The 27,562-nt window shown below is 41.8% G+C and overlaps 2 protein-coding genes across 2 annotated transcripts in view; one reads left to right on the top strand and one right to left on the bottom strand.

Annotated features, from left to right (window-relative positions):
* The first annotated feature begins 3,948 nt into the window (after nucleotides 1-3,948).
* Nucleotides 3,949-10,225, top strand: EFCAB9 (EF-hand calcium binding domain 9). Its single transcript, XM_030325632.1, is given in 7 exon segments — nucleotides 3,949-4,084; nucleotides 7,771-7,919; nucleotides 8,865-8,925; nucleotides 8,928-8,972; nucleotides 8,975-9,039; nucleotides 9,769-9,915; nucleotides 10,157-10,225. Coding segments are annotated over 7 exon segments (672 nt in total).
* A 6,696-nt stretch (nucleotides 10,226-16,921) lies between these two features.
* UBTD2 (ubiquitin domain containing 2) overlaps nucleotides 16,922-27,562 on the bottom strand; it is a 61,557-nt gene continuing 50,916 nt past the window's right edge. The window contains exon 3 of the mRNA XM_030327605.2: nucleotides 16,922-19,419. Within this exon, the coding sequence (XP_030183465.1) occupies nucleotides 19,022-19,419 (398 nt within the window). The 3' untranslated portion in view covers nucleotides 16,922-19,021. The remainder of the gene's footprint in view (nucleotides 19,420-27,562) is intronic.

Genomic DNA, 27,562 nt, shown 5'->3' with positions numbered 1-27,562 from the left:
TATCATCCATTAACTTTGTAAACAGTGTCTTCTATTGAGCAAATATGCTTAATACTGATGTGATTGAATTATTTGTGTCTAATTTTTGTAATTTTTAAAAATCAACTTTATTGAGGTTTAATTTACATTCAAGAAAAATGCACCCATTGTGAGCACACAGTTCTAGGAGTTCTGACAAATGTATATGCCCATGTAACTGTCACCAGAGTCAAGGTACAGAACTTGTCCATCATCTGAGAAAATTCCTTCTGCTTCTTCACCAGGCAATCCCCATTCACACTCCTGGCCCCAGCAACAGCTAATGTTTTCTGCCACCATATATTGGAATTGCCTTTCCTAATTTATCATCTAAGTGGAATCATATTCTTTTTTAAATTAATTTGTTTATTTTGAGAGAGAGGGACAGACGGTGCATGAGCAAGAGAAGGCAGAGAAAGGGAGAGAGAGAATCCCAAGCAGGCTCCGTGCTGTCAGCATGGAGCCCCGTTCGGGGCTCCGTATCACGAACCGTGAGATTGTGACCTGGGCTGAAACCAAGAGTCGAACGCTTAACCTACTGAGCCACCCAGGCGCCCCCAGTATGTGCTCTTTTAAGTCTGGCTTCTTTTCACTCATGTTGTTGCAATATTTAATGGTGGCTGCCAGGAGAGGAGTATAAGGCCTCCACTAGTTCCCCAGAAGTGCAAAAGCAACCGCCTTCAAAGCAAAAGCTTTATGCTATTGGGAGAGGAGAACAAAACCCCTCCCTCCCAGGGCGCAGGTAAAGACCTCTGGCTCTTACCTTGGGCAAAGGGAAGGGTCCTTTGTCTTTTTGTGCGGTCACTCAGGAACTCGGCTGATCTGACAGAGCACCAGGTCTTGAATGCTACCAATTACCATGGCATTGGCAAAGAGTTCTGATATTCCAAGAGTCGTTACAGTAGCTAGCAGCACTCACTCTGACTACAACGCTGGAAAAATGCGGTTAAATATGACACGGTTTCTTCTCCCTCCTCCCAGCGGCAGCAGATCTTTCCCTTGGTAGCTCCTGGTGAGTTCTGAGGGCACCTGCAGCTAGAGTCCTCATATGACGTTATTTTTAGTGTCGTATACGGTAAATACTCATTTAGATTTACTCACTCATTTTCAATTTCTGGTGCTCTTGTTCCCTTCCTGAATTTCTGTGTTTCCATGTGGGATTATTTTTCTGTGCCGGAAGAATTCACTTGTGGGTGTTATTTTTCTCAGTGTTTATGTGTACGGGTTTAGTTTGCTAATGTTTTCTTTAGAATTATTGCATTTATGTTCATGAGTGAGATTTGTAACTTTCCTTTCTTATACTGATTTGCCATGTGTTGGCATGCAGATAATATTAGACACATAAAATGAGTTGGAGAGTTTCCTCTCTTCATGATTCTTCAGAAGACTAGTAAAGCTGTTGTACCCCATTTTTTTTTAAAGTAAACTCTATGCCCAAGGTGGGGCTGGAACTCACAACCCCAAAATCAAGAGTCATGCGCGCTGGGTGCCTGGGTGGCTCAGTCGGTTGAGCATCTAACTTCAGCTCAGGTCATGATCACATGGCTCATGGGTTTGAGCCCTGCATCGGGCTCTGTGCTGACAGCTCAGAGCCTGGAGCCTGCTTCGGATTTCATGTCTCCTTCTCTGCCGTTCTCCTGCTTGTGCTCTGTCTCTGTCTCTTTCTCAAAAATTAATAAACATTAAAAAAAAAGTCATATGTTTTACTAACTGAGCCAGCCAGGTGCCCCGCATGTTGTACAGTTTAAACTCACATAATGTTGGGGCACTTGGGTGGCACTTCCATTCAGGTCATGATCTCACAGTCGTGAGTTTGAGCCCCGCATAGGGCTTGCGGCCGTCAGTGAAAAGCCTGCTTCAGATCCTTTGTCTCCCTCTCCTGCCCCTCCCCGACTCGTGCTGTCTCAAAAATAAATAAACATTAAAAAATTTTTTTCACTCCGTGTTGTATGTCAATTGAATCTCAATAGAGTTCGAAAAAAGAATTGTAAAATAGCTAATTAAAAAGTATATTGATTACAAATTGAAATAACATTTCAGACACACTGGGTTAAATGTTATCAAAATTAATTTCACTTCTTTTTACTTTTTAAAAAAATGTGGCTACTAGAAAATTTCAAATTATGTACGTGACTCATATTTGTGGCTCACGGTGTATATTTATTGGACGTAGATATTTTAGCTTTTGAAGATTTTAAGTAATCTCTACACCCAACATAGGGCTTCAAACCTACAACCCCAAGATCCAGAGTCACAAGCCCCCCCACTGAGCCAGCCAGGCGCCCCTAATTTAGCTTTTTAGAGCTGTATATAGTATTCTTATATGTATTTTGAACTCTTCCACATCAATAATTGTTCCCTTCCTCGTTCTCAGTTTTAGAAATCTTTTTATCACACTTGCCAAAAGTTTATCTGTGTTTATTGGTCTTTCCCTAAAACCAGCTTTCATGCTAGACCTAACCATGAGTTTATAGAAAATACAGGAGACAGAGGAATGTGTTAACACATTGGAGAGAAAATCTGCAAAAACCAGAATGTTTTCTTCTACACAACAGTCTGGATTCTTCAACAAATAAATTTCAAGAAAAAGAAAAGAGGAGCCTAAAGATATTAAGAAACAGACTAAAGTAATACTTCGATCTGTTTGGCTTCCTGACTTAAATAAATCATCTATTAAAAATCTAAAAGGGGCACCTGGGTGATTCAGTTGGTTGAGTGTCTAACTCTTGATTTCAGCTCAAGTCCTGATCCCAGGGTTGTGGGATCAAGCCCTGGGTCGGGCTCCCTGCTCAGCATGGAGCCTGCTTGGGATTCTCTCTCTCTCTTCTCTCTCTCTCTCTCTCTCTCTCTCTTTCAAATGAATTGAAATTTGTTTAAAAAAAATTTTTAAATACAGAAAAATTTAAAAAAAAAAAATTAGTTAGAAAACTTGAACGCCGAGTGAATATTTGATGACACTAAGGAATGCTGTTTGGTTTTAGGTATAGAAGGGATAGGTGGTTACGTTAAAAATAAAAGAGTCGCTCTCTTTTTGAAATATATATTCAAATCTTCACAGATGAGAAGTTATGTCTGGGGTTTGCTTCAAAATAATCCAGTTGGTGGTGGTGGTGGGGGAATAGAGATGAAACAAGATGAGCCCTGAGTTGGTAATTGTTGAGGCTGGATGCTGATTGCATGTAGGTTTTTATACCAATCTCTTTACTTTGTGATATACAGTATTTGCAAATTCCATTATAAATTTTGTGAAAGAAAAAACAGGCCTTGGGGCATCTGGCTGGCTCGGTCAGTGGAGCACGTGACTCTTCTAAAAAATTTTTTCTGTCTCAAAAATAAATAAAAACATTAAAAAATAAAAATAAAAATTAGGGGAGGGGAGGCGCCTGGGTGGCTCAGTCAGTTAAGCGTCAGACTTCGGCCCAGGACACGATCTCGCAGTTTGTGAGTTCGAGCCCCCCATCGGGCTTTGTGTTGACAGCTCAGAGCCTGGAGCCTGCTTCCGATTCTGTGTCTCCCTCTCTCTGCCCCTCCCCTGCTCATATTCTGTCTCTCTCTGTCTCAAAAATAAATAAAAATGTTAAAAATTTTTTTTAAATAAATAAATAAATAATGTGTGTGGGGGGGTCTTTATTTTGAGAGAGAGACAGAGTGTAAGCAGAGAGTGTTCTCGCATTCATTTCTAAACAGTCTGTGATTTTCGGTTACAACTGGTGATGTGGTGGCAGAGGAAAACCAAGGTAGCGAGAGATTTAAGACCACAGATACTACCAGCCAGGCCAGAGGACTGGGAGGAAGCAATTTTAATTTTTTTACTGACTGCTTCCTGTGATGTCTCTGCCTACTCCCAGAGCCTCTCTCGAGCCAGCATTCTAGTTCCAGAACCCTCCTCTGTTCCAGGTCGCCCGCGCCTTCGACCTCCGGAACGCCACGATGAAACTGAAGCAGGGCTCGTTTCTGTGGTACCTCTATCTGGACAAGCTATACTGCCTGTTATCCGTGAGGAACGTGAAGGTCTTGGTGGAGTATTTTCACCTTCTCGACGTGCACCACAACAACACCTTGAACGGTCAGTGCTTTCAGCCACGTCTGCTCTGAGATGTCACCTGGTTTTTAACTAATGTGCAGGGTCACTCGCGGAGCTGGGAACGGCCTGATTAACAGAGATGCATTTTACCTCTCAGTGAGGCAGGGAGAAATGGCCAACTGAGACTTGACACTGGGGGCGGTTGCGGGAGGGGGAGAAGGTTGCGGGCTCTGGGGTGAAATTCTGGCGCTCCTTCGTGGTTTGGAGAAGGTATCATCACCTTCTTTGAGTATCATTTTCCTCGTCCATACATGAGGCTCCTAGTAAAAAAAAAACAAAAACAAAAAAAAAACAAAAGATAATGAGATAATGTATGGAAAACGTTTAGCACAGTGCCTGGCACATGGTAAGAACTTAGTGTTTGTTATTATTATAATTATTCCTGGGGGCTGAGTCCCATTCAGGCATTAACCCTTAAGACCCCCTAACAAGATCTCTCATCTGTCAAATGGAAGGTTTGAGTCAGTAATCTGCAGGATCCCTTCTAATTCCTGGTACTTGTGACCAAGTATTGACAATCTCAACCCTGCCTTTGAATGCATAAACTAATAGACCAGTTAAAATACTTTAAGCTTGTTTCATTTTGTTTTGTTCTTAAGGACCAGGTATAAGCAAAGTATCCTAACCATTCCTCGTGACCTGAAGGAAATAAATGCCATTTGTGAATAAGGTGTTTCTTCCGTAAAGATTTGTTAAGAGTTTACACAATCTTTAAAAAATGCTTAAAAGACACCTTCATTTTCTCATAATTTCATGTCTCAGTTTTTCTCTTTACATACAGATGTACACATAGTATGCCACCAAATCTCCACACTAACCCCGACCTAGATAAGGCAAGTGTAGGGCACCTTGCTGTAAACAGAAAAGCTGGGACTGAAACCCAGGGCTTTCTGATCACAAAGCCTACGCTCATAATCTCACTGGAATATTTGCTGAGAAGTCTGATCTCCCTAGTAACTAAATCACTCCCTGATGATGCAGTGCCTGAGAGATAAAGTCACACTCCTGTCTTCTGGTCACCAAGGGATTGGATAGTGACCTGACAGAGTGAAGGCAACAGCCTTAAGTTTTGCCTTCCAGGGAGGCAGTGACATAAGGCTTTGGACACTTGAGTGGGCCAGAGCCAGATGCTTTTTTTTTTTTTAATGTTTTTTATTTTTTTTTTTTTAAATTTTTTTTTCGTTTATTTATTTTTGGGACAGAGAGAGACAGAGCATGAACGGGGGAAGGGCAGAGAGAGAGGGAGACACAGAATCGGAAACAGGCTCCAGGCTCTGAGCCATCAGCCCAGAGCCCGACGTGGGGCTCGAACTCCCGGACCGCGAGATCGTGACCTGGCTGAAGTCGGACGCTTAACCGACTGCGCCACCCAGGGGCCCCTAATGTTTTTTATTTTTGAGAGAGCACACGTGAGGGAGGATCAGAGAGAGAGAGAGAGAGAGAGAGAGAGAGAGAGAAAGGAGACACAGAATCCAAAGCAGACTCCAGACTCCCAGCTGTCAGCACAGAGCCCAACGCGGGGCTTGAACTCGTGAACTATGAGATCATGACCTGAGCTGAAGTTGGACGCTTAACTGACCAAGCCACCCAGGCGCCCCGAGCCAACTGCTTTAAAAACAGTATTTGTTAAGTAGCTACTATATCCCACACTAAAACATTTCTCCAGGAGCAACTACACAAAAAACACTGTGTATATACATAATGTGCTATTCCCACGTGTTCGTACCTAGTGGGGTGTGGGGAAGGAACATCAAGAGACCATCAGATTCTTCTCAAATCATGACACTGTGGGGACACCTGGGTGGCTCAGTCAGTTAAGCGTCCAACTCTTGGTTTTGGTTCAGGTCATGATCTTGCGATTTGTGAGTTTGAGCCTCACATTGGGCTCCATGCTGATGATGCAGAGCCTGCCGGGAATTCTCTCTCTCTCCCTGTCCTGTGCACTCTCTCAAAATAAATAAACTATTAAAAAATCGTTTAAAAAATCATGACATTGTGATGACTGGTTCGCTATGCTCTTCAGCTGGGACTCCAAATGACATACATGTTTTATGTATTTATTAGAGCCACATTTTACGCAAGAGATAGTTTCTGGAATCAGCGGGTAAAGGGATATCACATATTCACAAAGTTACACTTCAAAATCCCTGGTTACCATGGGTGATTTGCATACACAATCTGGAAGCCACATGCTGTTATATAAATGTGTCACCATGTTGGTTTCTTCCATCTTGTACTCCCTGAGACAGATGATTAGTGAGTAGAATTTCTGGCAAAAACCTTCCTTGTTTTTTTTTTAAATTACAGTATTTTTTCTCTGTATATGATTGAATACATATGTATTAATTAATCTGCAACAGATATGGCATCACTATGGAAAGAGCAAGGCAGAGTCAGACAGACTCTGAATCCCAGCTCTGTCACTCCAAGTAGGGTCCACGGACCAGCAGCAGCCATATCACCTGGGAGCTTGCCAGAAGTGTAGACTCAGGGGGCGCCTGGGTGGTTCAGTTGGTTAAATGTCTGGCCCTGATCTCGGCTCAGGTCACGATCTCACAGTTATGAGATCGAGCCTCACATCAGGCTCTGCACCGACAGCTCGGAGCCTGCTTGGATTCTCTCTCTCCCTCTCCCTCTCCGCCTCCCCCACTCGTGTGTACACGCTCTCTTTCTCTCAAAATAAACTTAAAAAAAAGAAAGAAATGTAGGCTCAGTCCAACACCAGATTTCTTGAATCAGAATCTGTATTTTTACAAGATTCTCAAGTGAACGGTATGCTCATTACAGTTACACAAGTACTGAAATAGACTAGTTACTATCTGAGGCTTATTTTAAACGAGTATCATAACACTTTCCCTGTTGGGTTGTCAGACTTCAATGAAATGTGGCATTTAAAGCACCTAGAACCTAACGTGTTCAGTGATTGCTCTTTCCCCCATAGCCAAATCCATTTGCTTTATAGAAGCATGAGGAATACTGATACTTTTTTTTTTTTTTTGAGAGAGAGTGTATGCATGAGCGGGGGAGGGACAGAGGGACAGAGGGAGAGAGGGAGAGGGAGAGAGAGAGAGAGAGAGAGAGAGAGAGAGAGAGAATCTTAAGCAGGCTCCACACTCAGTGCAGAGCCCCATGCAGGGCTCAATCCCAAGACCCTGAGATCATGACCTGAGCTGAAATCAAAAGTCGGACACTTAACTGACTGGGCTATCCATGCTACCCGGTACTTTTCTAAACATGATTTTTAAATTTCTCATTTTGATGACCTCAAGTGAAAGACCCTTGCACAATGTCAGTTTCTCCAAGAAAGTGTCCTGGGCTCCCAGTGAGAATTAACCTCTTCCATGTAGGAAGAGCACTCCATGCCCTTTACTGGTTACGGACACACATCTGTCTGCTCAGTCGAGCGCAGGAGCCGGGGTGGAGAATCAAGCCCAATCTACTATCTCCTTCCCCACAAATCTGGGCACAGTGCTTTGTCACACAGCTCAAGGGCAATTACGACTGGAGGCGTTGTGGAAGGAACAGTGACAAAGCCAGAAACAGTGTTACCATGACTATTCCCAGGTGGGCAAGCTTCCAACAGCTGCTACCGTTTCTGTGGCTCCCGCTTGTTTAGCATTTGGAACAGTTTCGGAACAATCCAGCTCTGCATCTCCCCACCTTAACAGATGTGCTGTTTTACCACTTCCTTCATCATGTGACTAACTGGAAACGGAGGCAGATCATGATTGTGTTTAACATGCTGGACTGGAATGCTATGGGCGAGATTGGTTTTGACCAGTTCTACATGTTGGTCTGCATACTGCTGGCACAACAGGTGAGTAACAAGTCAGGATCTGGGGCAGAGGATGCAGAGCGTGGCTGCTGCCGCCATCTTGCTGAAGGTGAACTTGCAGTGAACTAAGACTGCATCAGACTTTGCCTTCCTTCCACTCGAAACAGGAAGAACAAAATGTGGAGAGAATTAGCTTTGGTTCCTAAACTGTCCATTTATAACCTAGAAATTCCCAAGTTAGCCAGCCTCCCTTGCCTGCTGCCCCGCCCATCTTTAGCCCTCCTGCACCCTCTTCCGGAAGATAGATCTCACTCTATCACTTCCCTCCTTGGCATGTCCATCCTTGCCCTTCTTAGAGAGTCACCAGTAATCCCAAGTGCCTCACTCTCTCAATGATCCCTTCTCTCAGAGAATTTTCTGAAGGGGATGAAAGATGGAAATGAGACACGTTCTTCTTTGGGTTCCCACCTTACCTTATATATACTTTCTTGGTGTGTATTTATCTACTTCCCCCTTGGGAAGGAAACTTTTGTGTTCATCATCTTAACATCTTGTGATGTCTCATGGGCAGATTTTCACTCAAAATGCGTTCTAGTGACAGGGGTTCTGTCTAGCAGAATTGATCACAGCAGGTGGCTTAAGTTCCCCTTGAATGCAGATGCTGAAGCAGGACTTGCCACATTGACCATAGAAAGCTTTCAACCCTGAGCTCCTAGGATTTTGCCTTTTGGTTTTTTGTGTTTTAAGTAGGTTCACACCCAGCACTGAGCCCAATGCGGGCTTGAACTCATGACCCTGAGATCAAGACCTGAGCTGAGATTAAGAGTCAGACGCTTAACTGACGGAGTCGCCCAGGCACCCCTTTGCCTTTTGCTTTTAGTTCTCTGGGAAATGGATAAGTGAATATACTACTCTTGATGCAGCCCAAGTTTTGAAAGTAGCACCAACAACACTGTTCATCTTATTACGTATTTCTTCTCTCAATAGAATCACTTAGAAGAGCAGTTTATCTTCCGCCACTCCCGGCCTGTTTTTGAGCTGCTTGACCTGGAGGGGAGCTGAGAATTGGTGCAGACAACTTCCACATGTACAACTTCTCTTCAATATTAAAAAACAGGAACTCAAAGAGCTCTACCACGACTTTGACATCACAGGTGACCGTGTAAGCACAGATTCCCTAAGTGTGATTCCCTGGAAGGCTCTCTGTCCAAAGGCAGAGACAATGTCCTACTGCCTATGATAGACACAGTGGGGAGGAAGATGGGGAAATCCTGTTTGAGCGTGTCACGGCACTGGGAGCAGGAAAAAAAACCCAGAGATTTATAGGCCCGTGAAGAGAGAGGACCGAATACGTGTTATAGCATATAGATGCAAAATTACAGAAGGTTAGAGACGAAAATTTTGTTTAGAAATTCAGAGAAGTGACTAGATTAATATGGCAGGAGGTGACATTGGGGAAAGAGTGTATAGAGTTAACTAAGTAGAAAGGAAGAAAGTCTCTGGTGGTAACGCAGGAGCAAACTCCTAAGAGGACACAAGTATGGTAAAGACCCTGAATCCTGCCTATTTAAAGAGGGAGTCTATGGCAGGGAAGAGAGTGGGAGCTAAGGTTGAAAAAGATGGATGATACTATGTAGAACCTTGGATGCCAGCCCGAAGCGTCTGGACTGGATGCAGAAGTAAGAAAGTGACCCATGGCTCCTTTGGAGTCTACAATACACTCTCTGTTCCTGGCTCCTAGACGACAATCAGACTATAATTATGTCCTAATTATTGAGCCTCTTCAAGTTTCCAAGTTTTTAAATGAGAAATGATTACAATCCTGTAGTCATCTGAAACAAAGTATCAAATCCTTCCTGAAATAATTTTTCTTTCTTTCCCCCAACAAAAGCGTCTTAATTACAAGGAATTTAAGCTGTTTACTATCTTCACCATGGACAAATACCAGGAGAGGCAGAAAGCAGAGAAAGAGAACGAGGAAAAGAGAAAGAAAGAGAAAAAGGCTCTGCTCAAAAAGAAAACGCAGCATCAGGTTAACGTGAGCTCCAAACAGTCTTCTTTTACAAGTAGATCTGAAAGTAGAATGTAAGTAATTACAGCTGTTAACATGCATAAAAATAAATTTAGAAGATCGAAGTGGGTATCTTTACATTGACTTCTACACATGAAAGGTTCAAATACGTGCTCTTCGATCAGCAAGTTAATCCTTTAATAACTTCTTGACCCCACAATAATGTAACGTGAAGTGCACATGTCTCAGTTCTGTTGCCGCTTTTCAGATCAACACTGCTCCTAAGGTCCCTGTATATCCAAATAATTACAAACACTGGCTGGAGCTAAGCAGCTGAAAGACAATGATACTTTTCCAATGTTTGTTCACTAGTTGTCCAATACTCTCAGAATCCTTTCGATTCTCTCAATCCTTAAGCTAAAACCACCTGGATGCAAGACACTTCAAATTGGTGAAGTGCCTCTACCTGTAAGGGAAAGACATTTTTTCCTCTTTAAAACAACAACAACAACAACAAAAAGTTTATTTATTTTGAGAGCGAGTGAGCAGGGGAAGGGCAGAGAGAGAGGGAGGAAGAGAGAAAATCCCAAGCAGACACTGCACTGTCAGTGCAGAGACCGACATGAGGCTCAATCTCATGAACGCTGAGACGATCTGAGCTGAAATCACAAGTTGGACGCTTAACCGACTGAGCCACCCAGGGGCCCCAGGACTTTTAAGGATATAGGGGGCTTGTTCTTCCTAGGACCTAAATTACTAAGTTAGGTGCTTAAGCAACTGTACAAATCTACTACGGTAGAATAATTATTACATGTCCTTGTATAATTTTATTTTTTTGTGTAAGTAATGCCTTGAATAATTTTTAAATGATTTTAGTATGGTACTTGTGAATTCGCCCACCTGAGTGTACTGTGATATATATATTTTTTAATGTTTATTTACTTATTTTTGAGAGACAGACACACACACACACACACACACACACACACACACACACACAGAGAACAAGCAGGGGAGGGAACAGAAAGAGGGAAACAGAATCCCAAACAGGCTCCCAGCTGTCAGGACAGAGCCTGAAGTGGGGCTAAAACTCACAGAATTGTGAGACCATGACCTGAGCCAAAATCAAGAGTTGGACGCTTAACTGACTGAGCCCCAGGCGCCCCTGACTGCACTGTGATATTAATGGTGATAATTACCATTTAGTAAGTAGTTGCTATGGGTTAGGCAGGTGCTTTAGACGCATGAAGTTATTTATACTCATAACCCTGTGAATTAGGTGTTATCCAGAATTTACAGGTGAGGAAATTGAGGCCTAGAGAAATTAACAACCTTTCCCCAAAACACATAGTGTGCTAGTGGTAGGACCATGATTCAAATTGAAGGTCAGTTAGATGCCCGTGCTCAGAGCAAATGATCGGAGTAACTGACTTCAGTTCTAGCAGATTCTGTTTAAATTTCAAGCCAGGATTTCACTGGCTCTGAATCCCCTTCTGCACAATGCTAATTACCACCTCTCCTTCTACCATAAACTTTAGAGGAACAAGTTGGGCAATTAAAGAAATACAGCTCATTTACTATAAACCAGGAATTTCTTAAGGATCGGTTATACATTATAACCAACCATAAGGCATCCAGACTTCATTACCTAATAACCATCAGAAATCACCTTCAACGTGCAACAGAAAAGAATACTGCTTATCTAAGATTGTGGCTGGTAAGTCAAACTTGCAAGAACACAAATCAAGTTCTTTACCATGAACACACTGTATTTAACATACAAAGCACCTCAGAACAATGCTTCTCTCTTCCTCTGATTTGGTGAAATTTTGCAGGTATTCCCCAAGGAGAATACCCTCTGGCAAACAGTTTAGACACTACTGCACAGACACAGAGTATTGAACTGAGAGACTGGTATTTAGCTGGAAAATGACAGCTGGAAATCCATCATCATTTCAAAGGGTCTTGCCAATAAGCTTATCTTGGGATAGGTTTCTGCCTCTTTTCTGGAAGCCTAGATAGCTTTTGCTACCAGACAGCCTTAAGATCTACAGAGTTCTGGGAGGAGAAACTATAATGAGGTCTTAGAAAGGTTTCTCTTTCCTATTTTCCAAGGACAAAAGTCCTGAGATATATAAAAAGGAACCATGGCACATGTGATTTTTACAGACACAGTCTCTAAAACAATGAAGATACTATACCTTTAACTATTTCAGAATGGGGGTAGGAAGGGAGAAGGGAAAGTTGAAGATAAGTTCATTGGTTTGAATTTTAACTAAATTTTAAACTAAAATTTAAAATAACTTACTCATTTATTTCAGTTAATTTAAAATGAGTATCAAATGACTAAAGTTTCAGGAATGAGTTTTCCCTCCTCCCTGGATATCATTAGGTGACAATAAAAGGTACATGATCCAACTATCAGATGTTTTTAAATCCTTAACAAAAAAAATGTTTATTTATTTCTTTTGAGAGAGAGAGAGAGTGAGAGCCTGAGCGGGAGAGAGAGAATCTCAAGCAGGCTCCACACCCCATGCAGAGACCATGACTGTGAGATCATGACCTGAGCCGAAATCAAGAGTCCAACACTTAACCAATTGAGCCACCCAGGCGCCCCTAAGAAATCCTAAGAGCATTTTCATAAATTGGGCAGTTTAAGAATGGAATCAGGAAACTGAGCATTCAGCTCTGATGGGCCCCAACTGAAACTCTGTGTAAAAACTAAAATTCAATAGCAGGGGTAAAGTGACACTTTGGGGACTAGGGGTACAACAAAGAAAACAATCTGTCAACGTCTATTTTGGAACTTTTTTTCTCAATTACATTACAGGACTTCAAGTTTTTAAACTTTTTTTTTTTTTTAATGTTTATTATTTCTGAGAGAGAGCAAGCACAAGTGGGGGAAGGGCAGAGAGAGAGGGAGACACAGAATCTGAAGCAGGCTTCAGCTGTCAGCACAGAGCCCAATGTGGGGCTTGAACTCCTGAACTATGAGACTGAAGCCAGTCACTAACCGACAGAGGCACCAAGGCACACCGGGACTTAAAGTTTTTAAAAATGTCTGTGTATGGGGTACCTGGGTGGCTACATTGGTTAAGCGTCTGCCTGATTCCAGCTCAGGTCATGATCTCACAGTTTGTGAGTTCGAGCCCCGCATCAGGGGTGGGGAGGCCTCTGTACTGACAGTTCGAAGCCTGCTTGGGATTCTCCTTCTCTCCCTCTCTCTCAAAATAAATAAATGTAAAAAAAATAAAATAAAAAAATAATAACAGAATACAAATGTGTATGTAGATGCTTCAATTAAGTTTATTTCCACAGTGAGTTAATCCACTGTGTCCGGTTGGACCAAGTACATTTATGTATTTTTTGGGTGGTGGTTAACACACTATATTCTATGTCATAGTTAGATTAGAATTCCTTGGTCAGCAAAACACGTGTTGTTCAGGGAGCCTAAGCAATGGGCAGAGTGGCCGCACTTGCAGTGCAGGAGAACGGCAGGCTGGGCTGGGGAGAGGACTACAGTGTCAGCCCCGGAACCCAGCACCACAGGACGGCTTCCTCCACAAACTGTATCAGCTATACAGAGGAAATCATCTTATGTTTAATTTTCATTTATTTTTGAGAAAAAGTGTGAGTGGGGAAGGGGCAGAGAGAAAGGGAAACAGAGAATCCCAAGTGGGCTCCATGCTGACAGGAGAAAGTCCGTTGCGGGGCTCAAGCTCACGAACCGTCAGATCACCACCTGAGCCTAAGTCAGACGCTTAACCAACTGAGTCACCCAGGCGCCGCGAGAGGAAAGAATTTTAGAGGAAGCTAAGCAAAGTGAAATCATTTCTCTTCCACTAGTCCTTAGCCCTCTTGTATTATCACTTGCCTCATGCCAAAGACAGAGACTAGAAAAGGCCAAATCAACTCTGCCGACACCTGCCAAAATGGGGCTACCTTCATGAACACCCTTCACAGAGCCAGAGAACAGAAATCACAGGAGGCCAGTTACTGCAAGGGAGGTTATCAGCCACACTCTTCTTTCTTTTCTGTAAATAAAAATGTTAAATCATAACATTTGAAAGTTGGAGGCAGACACAGATATATTTGTTAATTATGTAGTTCAATTAGACCATTAAAAAAGTATAGTCTTAAAAACCATGAAAAGGGGCACCTGAATGGCTCAGTCAGTTAAGTGTCGGACTCTTGATTCCCACTCAAGTCACGATTTCAGTCGTGTGGGGCTCTTGCATTGGGTATGGAGACTGCTTGAGATTCTCTCTCTCCCTCTGCCCCTGCCCAGCTTGTGCTCTCTGTAATTAATAAACAAACAAATAAGCAAGCAAATAAATAAATAAATAGGTGCCCGGGTGGCCAGTTAAGCAACTGACTTTTTTTTTTAACGTTTATTTATTTTTGAGAGAGAGAGAGGATGAGCAGGGGAGGGGCAGAGAGAGAAGGAGACAGAGGATCTGAAGTAGGCTCCTCATCAAGAGGGGAGAGCCCAATGTGGGGCTTGAACTCACAAACCACAAGGTCATGACTTGAGTTTAAGTCAGATGCTTAAATGACCAAGCCACCCAGGCACCCCAAGCAACTGACTTTTGATATCAGCTCTGGTCATGATTTCATGGTTCGTGGGATCGAGCCTGGCGTCAGGTTCTGCACTGTGTGTGGAGCTGGCTTAGGATTCTCCCTCCCTCTCTCTCTGCCCCCCGCCCCCCACTCATGCACATACACACTCTAACAAACTTAAAAAGCCATAAAATAAGAGTGATTTTTCCCACATCAATGGGAAAAAGAACAATGAAAATTATTCAGTAAGTAGTATCAGGAAAAGTGGGATTAACTAGCTACCTACAAAAACAAAGAAATAAATCTGGGCAGCTACTATATTCCTTGCACCAAAATAATTCCAGATAATGAAACCATAAAACATATTAAAAACATGAGAAAAAAACTTTTATAATCCAGGTGAGTAAGACCTTTTGAAGTAAAGAAAACCCAGAAGCCATAAAACACAAGACTGATAGATCCAACCAAGGAAAACTTCAAATTTGTGCATGGTAAATTACCCAAACCAAAAACAAATGGTAATACAGGATAGAAAATGACTAATTCCCTTAATATTTACAAATCAAGAGGATAAGGACCAAAATGCACCAGAAATATGAGCGAACAGACAATTTGCAGGGGGAAAAAAAAGGCCTAGAGTAAAATGCTAAACTTCAAAGAAAATATACAAAGTAGGACCACAGGACACAGATTTTCACTTAGATTGTCAAAGATCAAAATGTTGGTTAGGGTATATAGGAAAACAAAAGCAGTCATATTGCTCTAGTGTTAAACTGGTAAAATCTACTTGGAGGGCAATTGTGCTTCTACTCTCTAAATGTACAGACTCTTCGATCTAGCAATTCTCTCTTCAGGAGTGCATTCTATAGACATACATAGACACCAAGACATAACTATAGAGAAGGACATTTCACGGCAGCATGGTTTACAGCAGCAAGATTGCAAATAGCCAAACTGACCAAATTTAGTCTGAAATAACTGGTACCCCAGACAGTAGAATAAGAGGGATGATGCAGATCCAAGATTCATCACTTTAAAGAGTAATCAAGGTGCAGAATAGTAAATGTATTTATGCATATTTACAGAAAAAAACAGGGTAGGGTGGGTGAATGTATTCAAGGTACACCAGAACAGTGGTTCTAACGGTGTGAATCTCAACCAGCAACAATAGCACCTGGGAATGTTCAGAAAACCAAATTACTGTGGCCCCAGTCAGAACTAATGTGGAACTCGCAAGAGAAAAGTCCAGCAATGTGTGTTTTAATATGCCTTCTAGGTAATCCTAAATTTTTTTTTTAATGTTTTTATTTATTTTTGAGACAGAGAGAGACAGAGCATGAGCAGGGGAGGGGCAGAGAGAGAGGGAGACACAGAATCTGAAACAGGCTCCAGGCTCCGAGCTGTCAGCACAGAGCCTGACGCGGGGCTCAAACTCACGGACCGTAAGATCATGACCTGAGCCGAAGTCGGAAGCCCAACCGACCGAGCCACCCAGGCACCCTGCCTTCTAGGTAATTCTGATGCATGCTCAAGTTGAGGAACTGCTGTGATAGAACATCTTTAAAGATACCCAGAAGAGTGGTAAGAGTTGTTATATCTAGGGAATGGATAGATTACTTTGGTATGTTTGGATTTCCCCTCCATGTGTATTTATCACCTTTTTTGAATAAAAGATTAATTGGGGTGCCTGGTATTAGGGGCACCTGGGTGGCCCGGTTGGTTAAGCATAGGACTTTAGCTCAGGTCATGATCTTATGGTTCATGGGTTTGAGCCCCGTGTCGGGTTCTGTGCTGACAGCTCAGAGCCTGGAGCCTGCTACAGATTCTGTGTCTCCCTCTCTCTCTCTGCTCCTCCCATGGTTGTGCTCTCTCTCAAAAATAAATAAACATTAAAAAATTAAAAAATAATTATCAAAACCTGCCACTTTGATGCAAACGGGTAAGAAAGTTCAGTTTCTAGAAAACGGAATTATGAGTTCTGAATTATGACTCAAAAAAACAAAACCAAACAAAAAACAAAACAAAAAACAGCAGCAGCAGCTGGGGCACCTGGGTGGCTCAGTCAGTTGAGTATCTGACTCTTGATTTTGGCTCAGGTCACAATCCCAGGGTCATGGAAACGAGCCACGTGTCAGGCTCTGCTACTCTGCACTGAGCATGGAGGCTGCTTAAGACTCTCTCTCTTTGCCCTTCTCCCCTACTCACACTCTAGCTCTAAAAGAGAGGAAAAAAAAAAAAAAGAAAAAAACACAACAGCTTACTTTAGACCAAGATTTCAACGTGAAAGATAAAGCATATCTATAAATGACCATGTATGGTTTGGCATAGCAGAGCCAAAGTCTGGTGATAATGAACTTGTTATTTATTGAGGTAAGGTTTTTCAAAAGAAGAAAAACCTTCTTAGAGGTTTCATTAGAATGAGGCAGATTACCCTTCTGTAGAGAATAACAAAAACCCAGAATAAAAGCCAAGACAAAGAGAAAAATTGAACTTTTTTTTTTTTTTTAAAAAAGCACAAAAACCCTACATACTAAAATTGTACACATCAAGTATTGGTCCAATCTTATATCAATCTATTTACATTAAACAGCACCATGGTTTTCTCATCCAGGTTAGTTAAACATGCCCAGAAAATTGTTATGCAAAGTATATTTTCCTTTAAAACAAAATAAATTCTTGAGAGCTCAAATTCTAAACAAACAAGAAAACTTCTTACCAACCATAGATTATTGATGATATCACCCAATGTAACTTAAGAAAAATAGGTTTGAACACTTTTCCAGTTGTCTGACTGTGAGAGATGTGCTATTAGTCAATGCGGCACACAAATGACAACGAAACTCTTCGATGACAGGGCGTTACAGTCAAATACCCTCAAACCTCTACCTTCAAATATCAAAATACTCCTTCGGAATGAACGCTGCTATTGTCTCTTGAATTTAGATTCAATTATTAGCAATCCTAAATTAAATGTAGCCACAATCTTTAAGATGATTGCATAAAGAAAGGGAAGTAAAGCTCTCAGAAACAGAAGTTACAATTACAGATATTATATCTAATCAGGCTATAGGAAATTTAATGCCATTTTAAACTTTACATTTAATTAGCAGTTTCATTTTGCCATTAAAATTAATAATAGTGCTTCTCATCCAAATAAGGTGTGGAGGTCTGATCATTTTCCAGGGAGAGCAGTATAAGCACCTTCCTGCCTCTACCTTGCCATCTCACCGAGGCTCGGGGCTACAGTGATTATGGGATAGCCCCCTTCTCATTTGTGGAACTTCGAAAAGGCTCCAAATTAAATATAACCCTTGGCAGCTTTATTCCAGTCATAGTGTGAGAGAATCAGGCGCTCTCATCAGATTTTTTTGTCTCCTCATCTAATCTGCAGATGGTTCTTAACTGGACTCTTTGCTAGGAAAGATGAGAGAGGAAAATTGTCATCCACCACAAGTAGAGGTAACAGTGAACTGGAAAGCACTAACATATAAAGCAATATTTCATCATTTGGTCTCACTGCTGATGTTTAAGCGATGTCCGTAAACATACTAGTAAATTAGGAGTTGAAATTTTCTCTTAAAGACTGAAAATAGGCACAATTCTCCCAGGCACAGATACAATGGGTTTTCCTTACACCCTTCCTGCAGAGTGGGGGAGAAGAGAGAATTTACCTTATTATCTTACAGTGGGAACACTTGCCCTTGATTCCTTGCATTCCCTGGCCCAGTGCATTTGGGGGAACATGCTGAAAAGTCCCAAGCACAGTAGGTAGATGAATTGAAGGTATTACATTGTAGTGACCTTCTAAGCCTGGATATAAAAACAGCTTCATCATAGAGACATTTCAAAATACCTATGCAGCAAATGGACAAGTGACTTTTCAAGTGAGTATCAGCTGAAAATCAGAAATCTGACCGCACTAAATTATTGCCTAGTGTTCCAGAAGGGTGCCTGCCACCAATGTGTTGGAAGGCACCAAAATTTAGTGTGAATGTAAATAAGGAGCTCAAGATATGGGGATGGGGAAAGCAATACTAAAACACAATTTGCCAGTCTCTACTCCTTTATGGCTAAATACTATTGAGCAAAGAATCAAGACCAGAATAGAAGTGAACCTTGAATACTGCTCTTTCCAGTTTCCATTTTAAAAAGCTCAAGTTTTATAACTGTTATTGATGATTTCTTGAATCTATTTTTTTTTTTTGATTCTGTATTCACAAGGTGCTTGGTGCTGTTCTTCATGGACATAACATTCTATTTACAGTCCAAATTGTTTAAATACAGTCATTACATTGTTGTTGGCTATTTTAAAATAAATGGTTATCTATTTTTTAACTGCCTTACAAATTAGAAACTGTAATTACATGAGTCTCAAAGGCTGGCTCTTTGTGTTTTATTAATTATTTTTGTTGGTCTCCATCACAGATGGAATTTTTCACTGGTAATTCCTCAGAACTAAATCCATTCATACGGAATTCAGAGCAGTGAAAATAAATTTCACGCCATAGAGTAGGAAATGACAACAACAATAAAAAGGGGCGGGAGGGATCTGGGGACCAGCCAATAGGACCAATCAGTTCTCCACTGGTGTTGGGTTTTGCAAAGGCTGGCTCATTATAACCTGTACAACATAGTCCTTTGGGATCTTCAGCTCTTCCAACTTCATTTTGTCGGTGAGAGGTCTGCCAGAAAAGAACCATCGCTGACTACTCGGTTCCACTCCTTCTGCTGCATGTAGCCTCCTCTTCATGTGGTATACCGTGTCTGTGCTGCGGACCACAAGTTTGAGGTCTTTGCCTGTGGAAAGGCGCAAACGGAGCTGACATTCGTATCCAGAATTAGGTGGTGGCTCAGGAATATCCAGAGTCTCTATGTCGCTCTTTTCCTCGATCATGTTGATTGGTGGTGCCAAGCAATAGACTGGAAGCTGGTATCTGTTTCCCAGTTCATCATAGCACTCTGTAAGTGCACCTTCAAAAAGAGAAGATATGAGTAAGAGTTTCAGCTCAATGAATGCATTTTTATTTATACCCTGCAAAATGCTCAAGCCTCTTGCTAGCTTGCCACTGTAGAGGAGAAAAAATATATAAGGCCAATCACTGCCAGCTGCTCATCAAAGATCATCATGAAGGCCCATGGCCAATTATCTGGTCTTAACCTTACCTTAACCAGGACCCTAGCCCCTTACCCTCACATTTTCTAAGCCATTTCGTACCTGATTCACACTTTCATTAAAAGAGGATAAAGGAAAAGAGGGGCACCTGGGTTGCTCAGTCGGTTTAGCATCCAACTCTTGATTTCAGCTCAGGTCATGATCTCACGATTTGTAAGATCGAGACCTGCATCAAGCTCCTTGCTGACAGCATGGAACCTGCCTGGGGTTCTCCCTCTCCGTCTCTGTCTTTGCCCCTCCTCCACTGGTGCTTGCTTTCTCGCTCTCAAAATAAATAAACTTAAAAAAAAAAGGTAAAGGGAAAAAAAAGCACACAGAATCCAAATTTACTAATATTATTAGTGTTTGGACCAAGTTAAGGGGATATTCAAATTGTGCTGGGATATCTTTTAAAGAAATAAATCAGCGACCTTAACAACCAAAAAAGCAAAAAACAGATCTCTAAACCCAATTCACCCCAACACAGTGTTCCAGAGCAGTTCCCTCAGTGCCTCAACTTCCTAAATACTTAGCCAAAAGTCCTTCGTCAAAGACACCACAAACTGGAGATGATGAGCTTACCAGCTGTTCTGGCTCCTGGCTTATAGATGAACCTCATTTGCACAGTCACCACAAAAATGACTGAGGGGTTTTATTTAACCCCAATTAGTTAATCTGTTACAGAGAAGTTATGGGTTGAAAAGGAAGAACAAAAGGGGTAAGAAGTTTATAACCAGATAGCTCAGGGGAGAGAAAAAAATCATTTATGGTTTAGAAGGAGGTATTAATGGTTGATTTCTTTATAAAGCATAAATTGCATTATGATTACCAGGACTTCCCCTGGGAAGCTTGAAAGAATACATAATGAATGTTTTCTTACAAGGTTATTCATATCACGTCCTTTGTTCAAACTGGAACATTAATGTCAGCTGATTATCAATTTGGATAAAAAATAAAAACATCTACCATATTCAAAACACTCACACAGGCTAATGAGAATGGGGTTGGGACACTGAGAAATACTTATTAATGAACAAATAAGTCAATGAACTGAACTTTGTGGCCACTATCAATAGGCTGAAAATATAAGGCATCCAAAATGAGACTGGAACAGTCACCAGCCCACCATGGCTTCTGTCTTCTAAATTACATGAAAACGGGCTGGGGTGAGAATTCAGTCACCAAGCATAACACACGTGAATCTCCCCTTTCCTCTGTGTTTAAATTTTTTTTTTAATGTTTATTTATTTTTGACAGAGAGAGAGAGAGAGAGAGAGAGAGAGAGCGCACGCGAGCATGAGCGGGGGAGGGGCAGAGAGAGAGGGAGACACAGAATCCGAAGCAGGCTCCAGGCTCTGAGCTGTCAGCACAGAGCCTGACGCGGGGCTCGAACTCATCAACCGCGAGATCATGACCTGAGCCGAAGTCGGATGCTCAAGTGACTGAGCCACCCAAGTGCCCCTGTGTTTAAAGATATCATTCAGCCTCTGTGTTGTTCACTAATTAATGCGAATGCTAGGACATTGCAGAAATGGATACGCTTCAAGCACAGTTGCAGTACCAACGCTATTTATAAATAATGGTAGAGTCGGTTGTGCAAACTTCACTATTTATATAGCCTAGTCCTGAGGCAAAGAAATCTACTAGTGTCTTCCAGCTGGGCTGGCCACCAGGAGAACTAGGAGAGAGAACACGGAGAGTTCACTAAAGACCCATCACCTCTATTAAGGAAACACCTCAGATATATATCCCACTGATATTGCTGGGGGGGGGGGTCAGTATGGTCAGCCTAAGTACCAGAGCATATCTACATAATTGTTCTGCTAGAAAAACATTCTTTTAGAGAAGCACCATTCCAAATCATTACCTTCGAAATCTAGAGACCAAGATGAAACTCCCAGCCTTGCTATTAACTAGCTGTGCAACCTTAAGCAATATTCTTTAACCTGAAATACGCTTCTCACTCAGCAAAATGAGGCAGGAGAAAATCTCTAAAGTGGTTTCCAGGTTTGCATGTGCTGCTTTGTCGTCAGTGCCATGACAGATATAAAATAGCAGGTCTGCAAACAAAAGCAGTCAAATGGCAAGCAGAACCATGTCCAGACTGAAAGACAGCTCTTTAGAAAAGGACTAGAGATGTCATAGCAGCTTTTGTACATTGCTACAACAGGAGTGCATGCCAATCTCAAAACAAACATACAATCAAATAGGTACTTTGGCTCTTTTTACATCTGAATGCCCCTATGCCATAGATAGCAGGCTTCTCTCTTTCTTTTTTTAAACGTTTATTTATTTTTGATAGAGAGAGAGAGAGAGAGAGAGAGAGAGAGAGAGCGCGAGCATGAGTGGGGGAGGGGCAGAGAGAGAGGGAGACACAGAATCCGAAGCAGGTTCCAGGCTCCGAGCTGTCAGTACAGAGTCCGATGTGGGGCTTGAACTCACTCACGGACAGCGAGATCATGACCTGAGCCGAAGTCGGATGCTCAACCAACTGGGCCACCAAGGCGCCCCTTCTCTCTTTTTCTTAAAACTAATTTCAGGGGCACTTGGGTGGCACAGTCAGTTGAGCATCCGACTCTTGGTCTCAGCTCAGGTCGTGATCTCATGGTTTGTGGGTTCAAGTCCCAAATTGGGCTCTGCACTGATGGCATGGAGCCGGCTTGGGATTCTGTCTCTCCTTCTCTCTGCCCCTTTTCTGCTTGTGTCAGTTTGGTCAAAGTAAATAAATAAACTTAAAAAAACAAAATTAAAAAACCAAAATGCTAATTTCAGGCATCTTCTGCCAATTCATTCACTCATTTCTCTCCCTCCCCCACCTTTTTAAGATAATATCATAAAGGAAGAGATTTTATTTATTTATTTATTTTTAAAGTACACTCTATCCCCAATGTGGGGCTCAGATTCACAGTCCGAAGATCAAGAGTTGCATGCTTTATTGACTGAGCCAGCCAGGTGCCCCTGGAATGCAGTCTTCCCTTCTGCCCTTCAGCCCAACAAGTCAGAAATTCAGTTTTCAGACTTAAATCGGTGAGAATAAAAATTCCATGGAAGTGATGCCAGTAGATGGCATATCTTCTTATTCTAGCTCAGACAGCACTCATGTCTATGATGCTGGAAATAAGCTATCCAGACTTCGTATTGCTTAGCTTCCATATTTTAATATTTTGGGAAAGGTAACTTGCATTTCGTTAACATGAAGTTTTCTGATTTACTCTTTTCCTCACTTTTGTCAAATTATAATCTGAGTTACAAACATGCTCTAAATAACTAAATAGGGGAAGTCAGATATGATTTTGTTACACTTTAAGCTATAGTTTTATTGGTTATTTTCTCCCCAAATATCTGGGATCATAAGTTATCATTAAAAACAATCATTGCTGGGGCGCCTGGGTGGCGCAGTCGGTTAAGCGTCCAACTTCAGCCAGGTCACGATCTCGCGGTCTGTGAGTTCGAGCCCCGCGTCAGGCTCTGGGCTGATGGCTCAGAGCCTGGAGCCTGTTTCCGATTCTGTGTCTCCTTCTCTCTCTGCCCCTCCCCCGTTCATGCTCTGTCTCTCTGTCCCAAAAATAAATAAACGTTGAAAAAAAAAATTAAAAAAAAAAAAAAAACAATCATTGCTGACAATATATATAGCCCACAGCTGAATATTACCCCAGAATTACCTGCTCAGAGCAGAATGCCTTCTCTGTAGGCCCAGAGTTTTGAACAATACACTCCCAATCCTCCATTGTTTATTAGCCCTAAATCTCTACACTAAAGACACAATGCTCTAATAGTGATCTCTAACACACCTTTGTAGGACTTCACAAGGACTACTAGAAAAGAATCTTCACAGTCCACAGAGTTGTTGCAGGTACATTTACTAAACACGTGGAAGAGTGTAAGACCCTAGGGAGAAAAGGTTACAAGAGAGCCAACATTATCCTAGATCCCCAGAAACTTCTAATTGAGGTAAGCAGATACAGCAAACCCACCAGAGATTTTAAGTATAAACTGACACATTGAAAATCAAACAAAAGCTGAGACATCACACAACAGAAGAGTGACAAAAGTTAACAGAGCAAAGGAGGAGAAATTCTGAAGAAAGAGTGTGTTCTGGGCAGGACACGGAAAGGGCATCTCAAGAAATAGGAACGATAAGAAAACAAGAATTAGTACAAGGTAAGCAGGAAATAGCAAGTGATTTTGCTAAGGTAGAACAGAGAATCGATGATGTGAAATGACTAGATAGACAGAAACAGTGGCAACCTGATAGAAAGATTTGGGACTTTAGACTTCGTAATGTAGGAAGTAACCGGAGGTGGCTGATACAGTACATGAGTTATTCATCCAGCAGATACTGAGTGGCTGTTATATGCCAAGCAATGTTCCAGGTGCTAGGGTTAGGCTAGTGAACAACAAAAAGGATGAAGGCTATTTTATCATTTGTATAAAGAGACAATGCCTGGTATCAAGGGGACCTGCTGAAATGACTGCCTGACTACAGCAATGGAAAGAATTGGATCTGAGAGAATATGGTCACTGGCCAGACCTATCGAGTGGTTATGGATGATGGAAAAGAAAAAGGAAAGAATCACCTAAATAGGAAATGAGAGTGACAGAGAATTTAGGGTTACAAGATTTTTTGCTTAGTTTCTTAACTGCTTCAGGTTCAGCGAGATACTTCAACTGAATTATGTGCAGGTAACTGAAAAGGCATACTGGGAAAAGGGTTAAGAGCAGCTTGTAGAGTAATAATCTCAGATGTACAGGTTTGAACATAAAAGCAGACATTCGCTCTAGCTCTAAGCACTTCTCACACATTAACATTTAATCCTCACAATAGCCCTCTATGGCCAGTCTATTCCACTCATTCTACAAATGAGAAAATTGAAGCAGAGAGAAAGAACTTGTCCAGGGTCAGACACAATAAGTGATAGACTGAAATAATCTGATTCCTGAAGTAAATGTGTAACATAGGGGTTTAAAACTACAGGGCTGGGTTCCCAAGGATATGGCTAATGGAAAGAAAGAATGGACATGGGGGGGGGGGAGGGAAGGCAGAGGAAAATTAAAATTTTTTTTTAATGTTTATTTTTGAGAGAGAGTGAGAGAGGGAGACAGAGTGTGAATAGGAGAGGGGCAGAAAGAGAAGGAGACACAAAATTCGAAGTAGGCTCCAGGCTCTGAGCTGTTAGCACAGAGTCCGAACACAGGGCTCGAACTCATGGACCGCGAGATCATGACCTGAGTTGAAGTCAAACGCTCAACCGACTGAGCCACTCAGGTGCCCCATGAAGAGGAAACTTTTAGAGGGATGAAAAGTCAAACATGAATCACAAGGAGCAAGAAGCCAACAGTCCAAATGCAGCCCACCAACACAACTGCCAATGATATGAACAATATAAGATCCAAGAAGGAACTGGAAGATGAGGCAAAAGAAAACGGTGACTAAATTTCAGTGCTGTGAGGCCACCAAATGTAGTGACAAAATGGACCTATTACTGTCACTGTCTCACCTACCATATGTGAGGAATGTATGAACAACAGGGCAAAGTTGTAAGATGGAGAGTTTTCCTTAAAGAAAGCCTGTACGTTTAAACACAAGAAGGAAATAACCACTTTGAATGTCAATAATGTAGGCATTTTTCTACCTTTCTAAAATCACTTTTAGCTATGTTTGCATTTGCAATTTCTAGGTTTTTACTCACTGCCACTGGACCCTGAGGGTATGGTTCATTTAGCAAATTCACTAGTTCTAAAGAAGTTCTGGTCAGGCTTGCTTACACTGCTCACCAAGCAGTCTCAGTGCAAGGATGCTCCTGTCTTTTTTCCCTTCTCCTCACAAACCTATCACAGGCTTCAAGTCCTAGGAGGGACAGATGGCCACCAGGATAGACAACTGCCAGGGTATCACCTCCCCAGGTCAGGAAGCCCTGAAATCTCCCCATGATAGAAAGAAAGCTGCCAAGGCTCCACCTTGTGTCCTAATTTCATACATATTTTCTCAAGTTTTTATTTACCTTCTGTCTAGATGACTTGTGCAGATATTCTCTTTTCCTCGGTCAACTGTTTTCTATGGTTATTTTATGAAGTATTTTAAAATACTTCACAAGAAAATTAAAAAGATAAAACTAAATTATATGACAAATAATAAGAATAGCTTTACTAAATGCCAGAACTCTTTCCCAAGCAATGTTTCAGGTTAAAAAAAAGAGGCCTTTTTCAGCCTTTCATTCAAAGGCCTCACTGCTTATCCCTCTATGCTCACTCCTATAAGACGGCATGCAGTCAGTCTTAATGTTTTTACTACCTGAGACCCACATAGCAACATGAACAAATTTTTGTTTTTTTGATTTTTTTAATGTTTGAGAGACAGAGAGAGTGAAAGAGAGAGCGTGCGTGCAGGGAAGAGGCAGACAGAGAGGGGGATGGAGGATCCAAAGCAGGCTCTGAGCTGTCACCATAGAGCCCGATGCAGGGCTTGAACTTACGAACTGTGAGATCATGACCTAAGCTGAAGTCAGACACACTTAACTGACTGAGCCACCCAGGTGCCCCTACACGAACAAATTTGTAAAAGTTAAAAATAAATTTTTACATTAGGCAACTTCTGGAGATACGAAAGGTTATCTTGTGATGATGGTTTCATGGTGTATACATGCCAAAGCTGATCAAGTTGTACGCTTGGGGCGCCTGGGTGGCTTGGTTGGTTAAGCATCCGACTTCGGCTCAGGTCACGATCTTAACAGTCTGTGAGTTCGAGCTCTGCATCGGGCTCTGTGCTGACAGTTCAGAGCCTGGAGTCTGCTTCGGATTCTGTGTCTCCCTCTCTCTCTGTCCCTCCCCCGCTCATGCTCTGTCTCTCAAAAATAAACATTAAAAAAAATTTAAAAATATGTGCTGTTAGTATACTTCAATATACCTCAATACAGTTGAAATTTTAATATTCAAAATACACTGACAATCTGATATAGAAAACTGTCCTCCCAAAATTAACTAAGTGGGCAATGTCCTGGAACTACAAGGCTTTTGTCACATTGGGGGTCTCTTCCAAAGCTCGTAGAAATACTGTCTTTATTCTCCCCTCCCCTCCCCTCCCCTTCCCTTCCTTTTTTTCCCGATTTCTCTTTTCTAACTGACCCAAAAGGCACGAACTCTTTTTCAACAAATGTGACTTCTTATGGCAAAGGAAGGCCTAATGAAGTTGGATAGAAGCACGGAAATAACAAAGACTGTACAGGAACAAAACAGTAGGTTCATCCTATGATTTGGGAAGCCTACTGTCAAGTCTAATGGAGGACCAGAAGACTGGAGGAGAAGTAGTGAATCTGATGCAAGGAGTAGCAGCTTTGGAGTTGATCATACTCAAATTTTAATTTAGACCACTAATTTTGGATATATTCAATCTGTTTCCCCAAGGACTATAGTATCTATCTCAGAACTGTCGTAAGGATTAAATAATAAAACTCATGCAAAATTGCCTAATACATATAATAAACCCATTGAAAACAATAATGTTGGTTCCCTTCTCACACAAGTTTTAAATCTCAGAACCAGATTTACAGGGGAGAGCTCACTCACAGCAGCATCACAAAGCATCAAACTTTCACAGAGTTCGAGTCCAATGCGTTATGCCTCATGGGGTCCTCTACAAACCTGAATCGCAATGTCAAAAGGACCATCAAAATTACCCTTCATTCAAATATGAGTGGTCTTTTAGGACTAACTAATGTCAAGCTCTCATGCAAACAACACCCCATGATCTGCTTCTTAACGGGACTCTCACTTAAGGGAAACAGAAACAAGGCCTACACATATGCATCCTGCCTACCCATGTCTTGAGAATCCACTTGTTTCTCTTTAGTGTATACCGTTTGGGGCGGGGGGGGGGGGTTGTTTTTGTTTTTTTCTAAAGATTTTAAGTGATCTCTACACCCAACATGGGGCTTGAATCCACAATCCCAAGATCAAGAGTCACAG

This window comes from Lynx canadensis, chromosome A1, assembly GCF_007474595.2.
Source record: "Lynx canadensis isolate LIC74 chromosome A1, mLynCan4.pri.v2, whole genome shotgun sequence".
Lineage (NCBI taxonomy): Eukaryota > Metazoa > Chordata > Mammalia > Carnivora > Felidae > Lynx > Lynx canadensis.
This window is presented reverse-complemented; position numbering and strand designations above follow the sequence as displayed.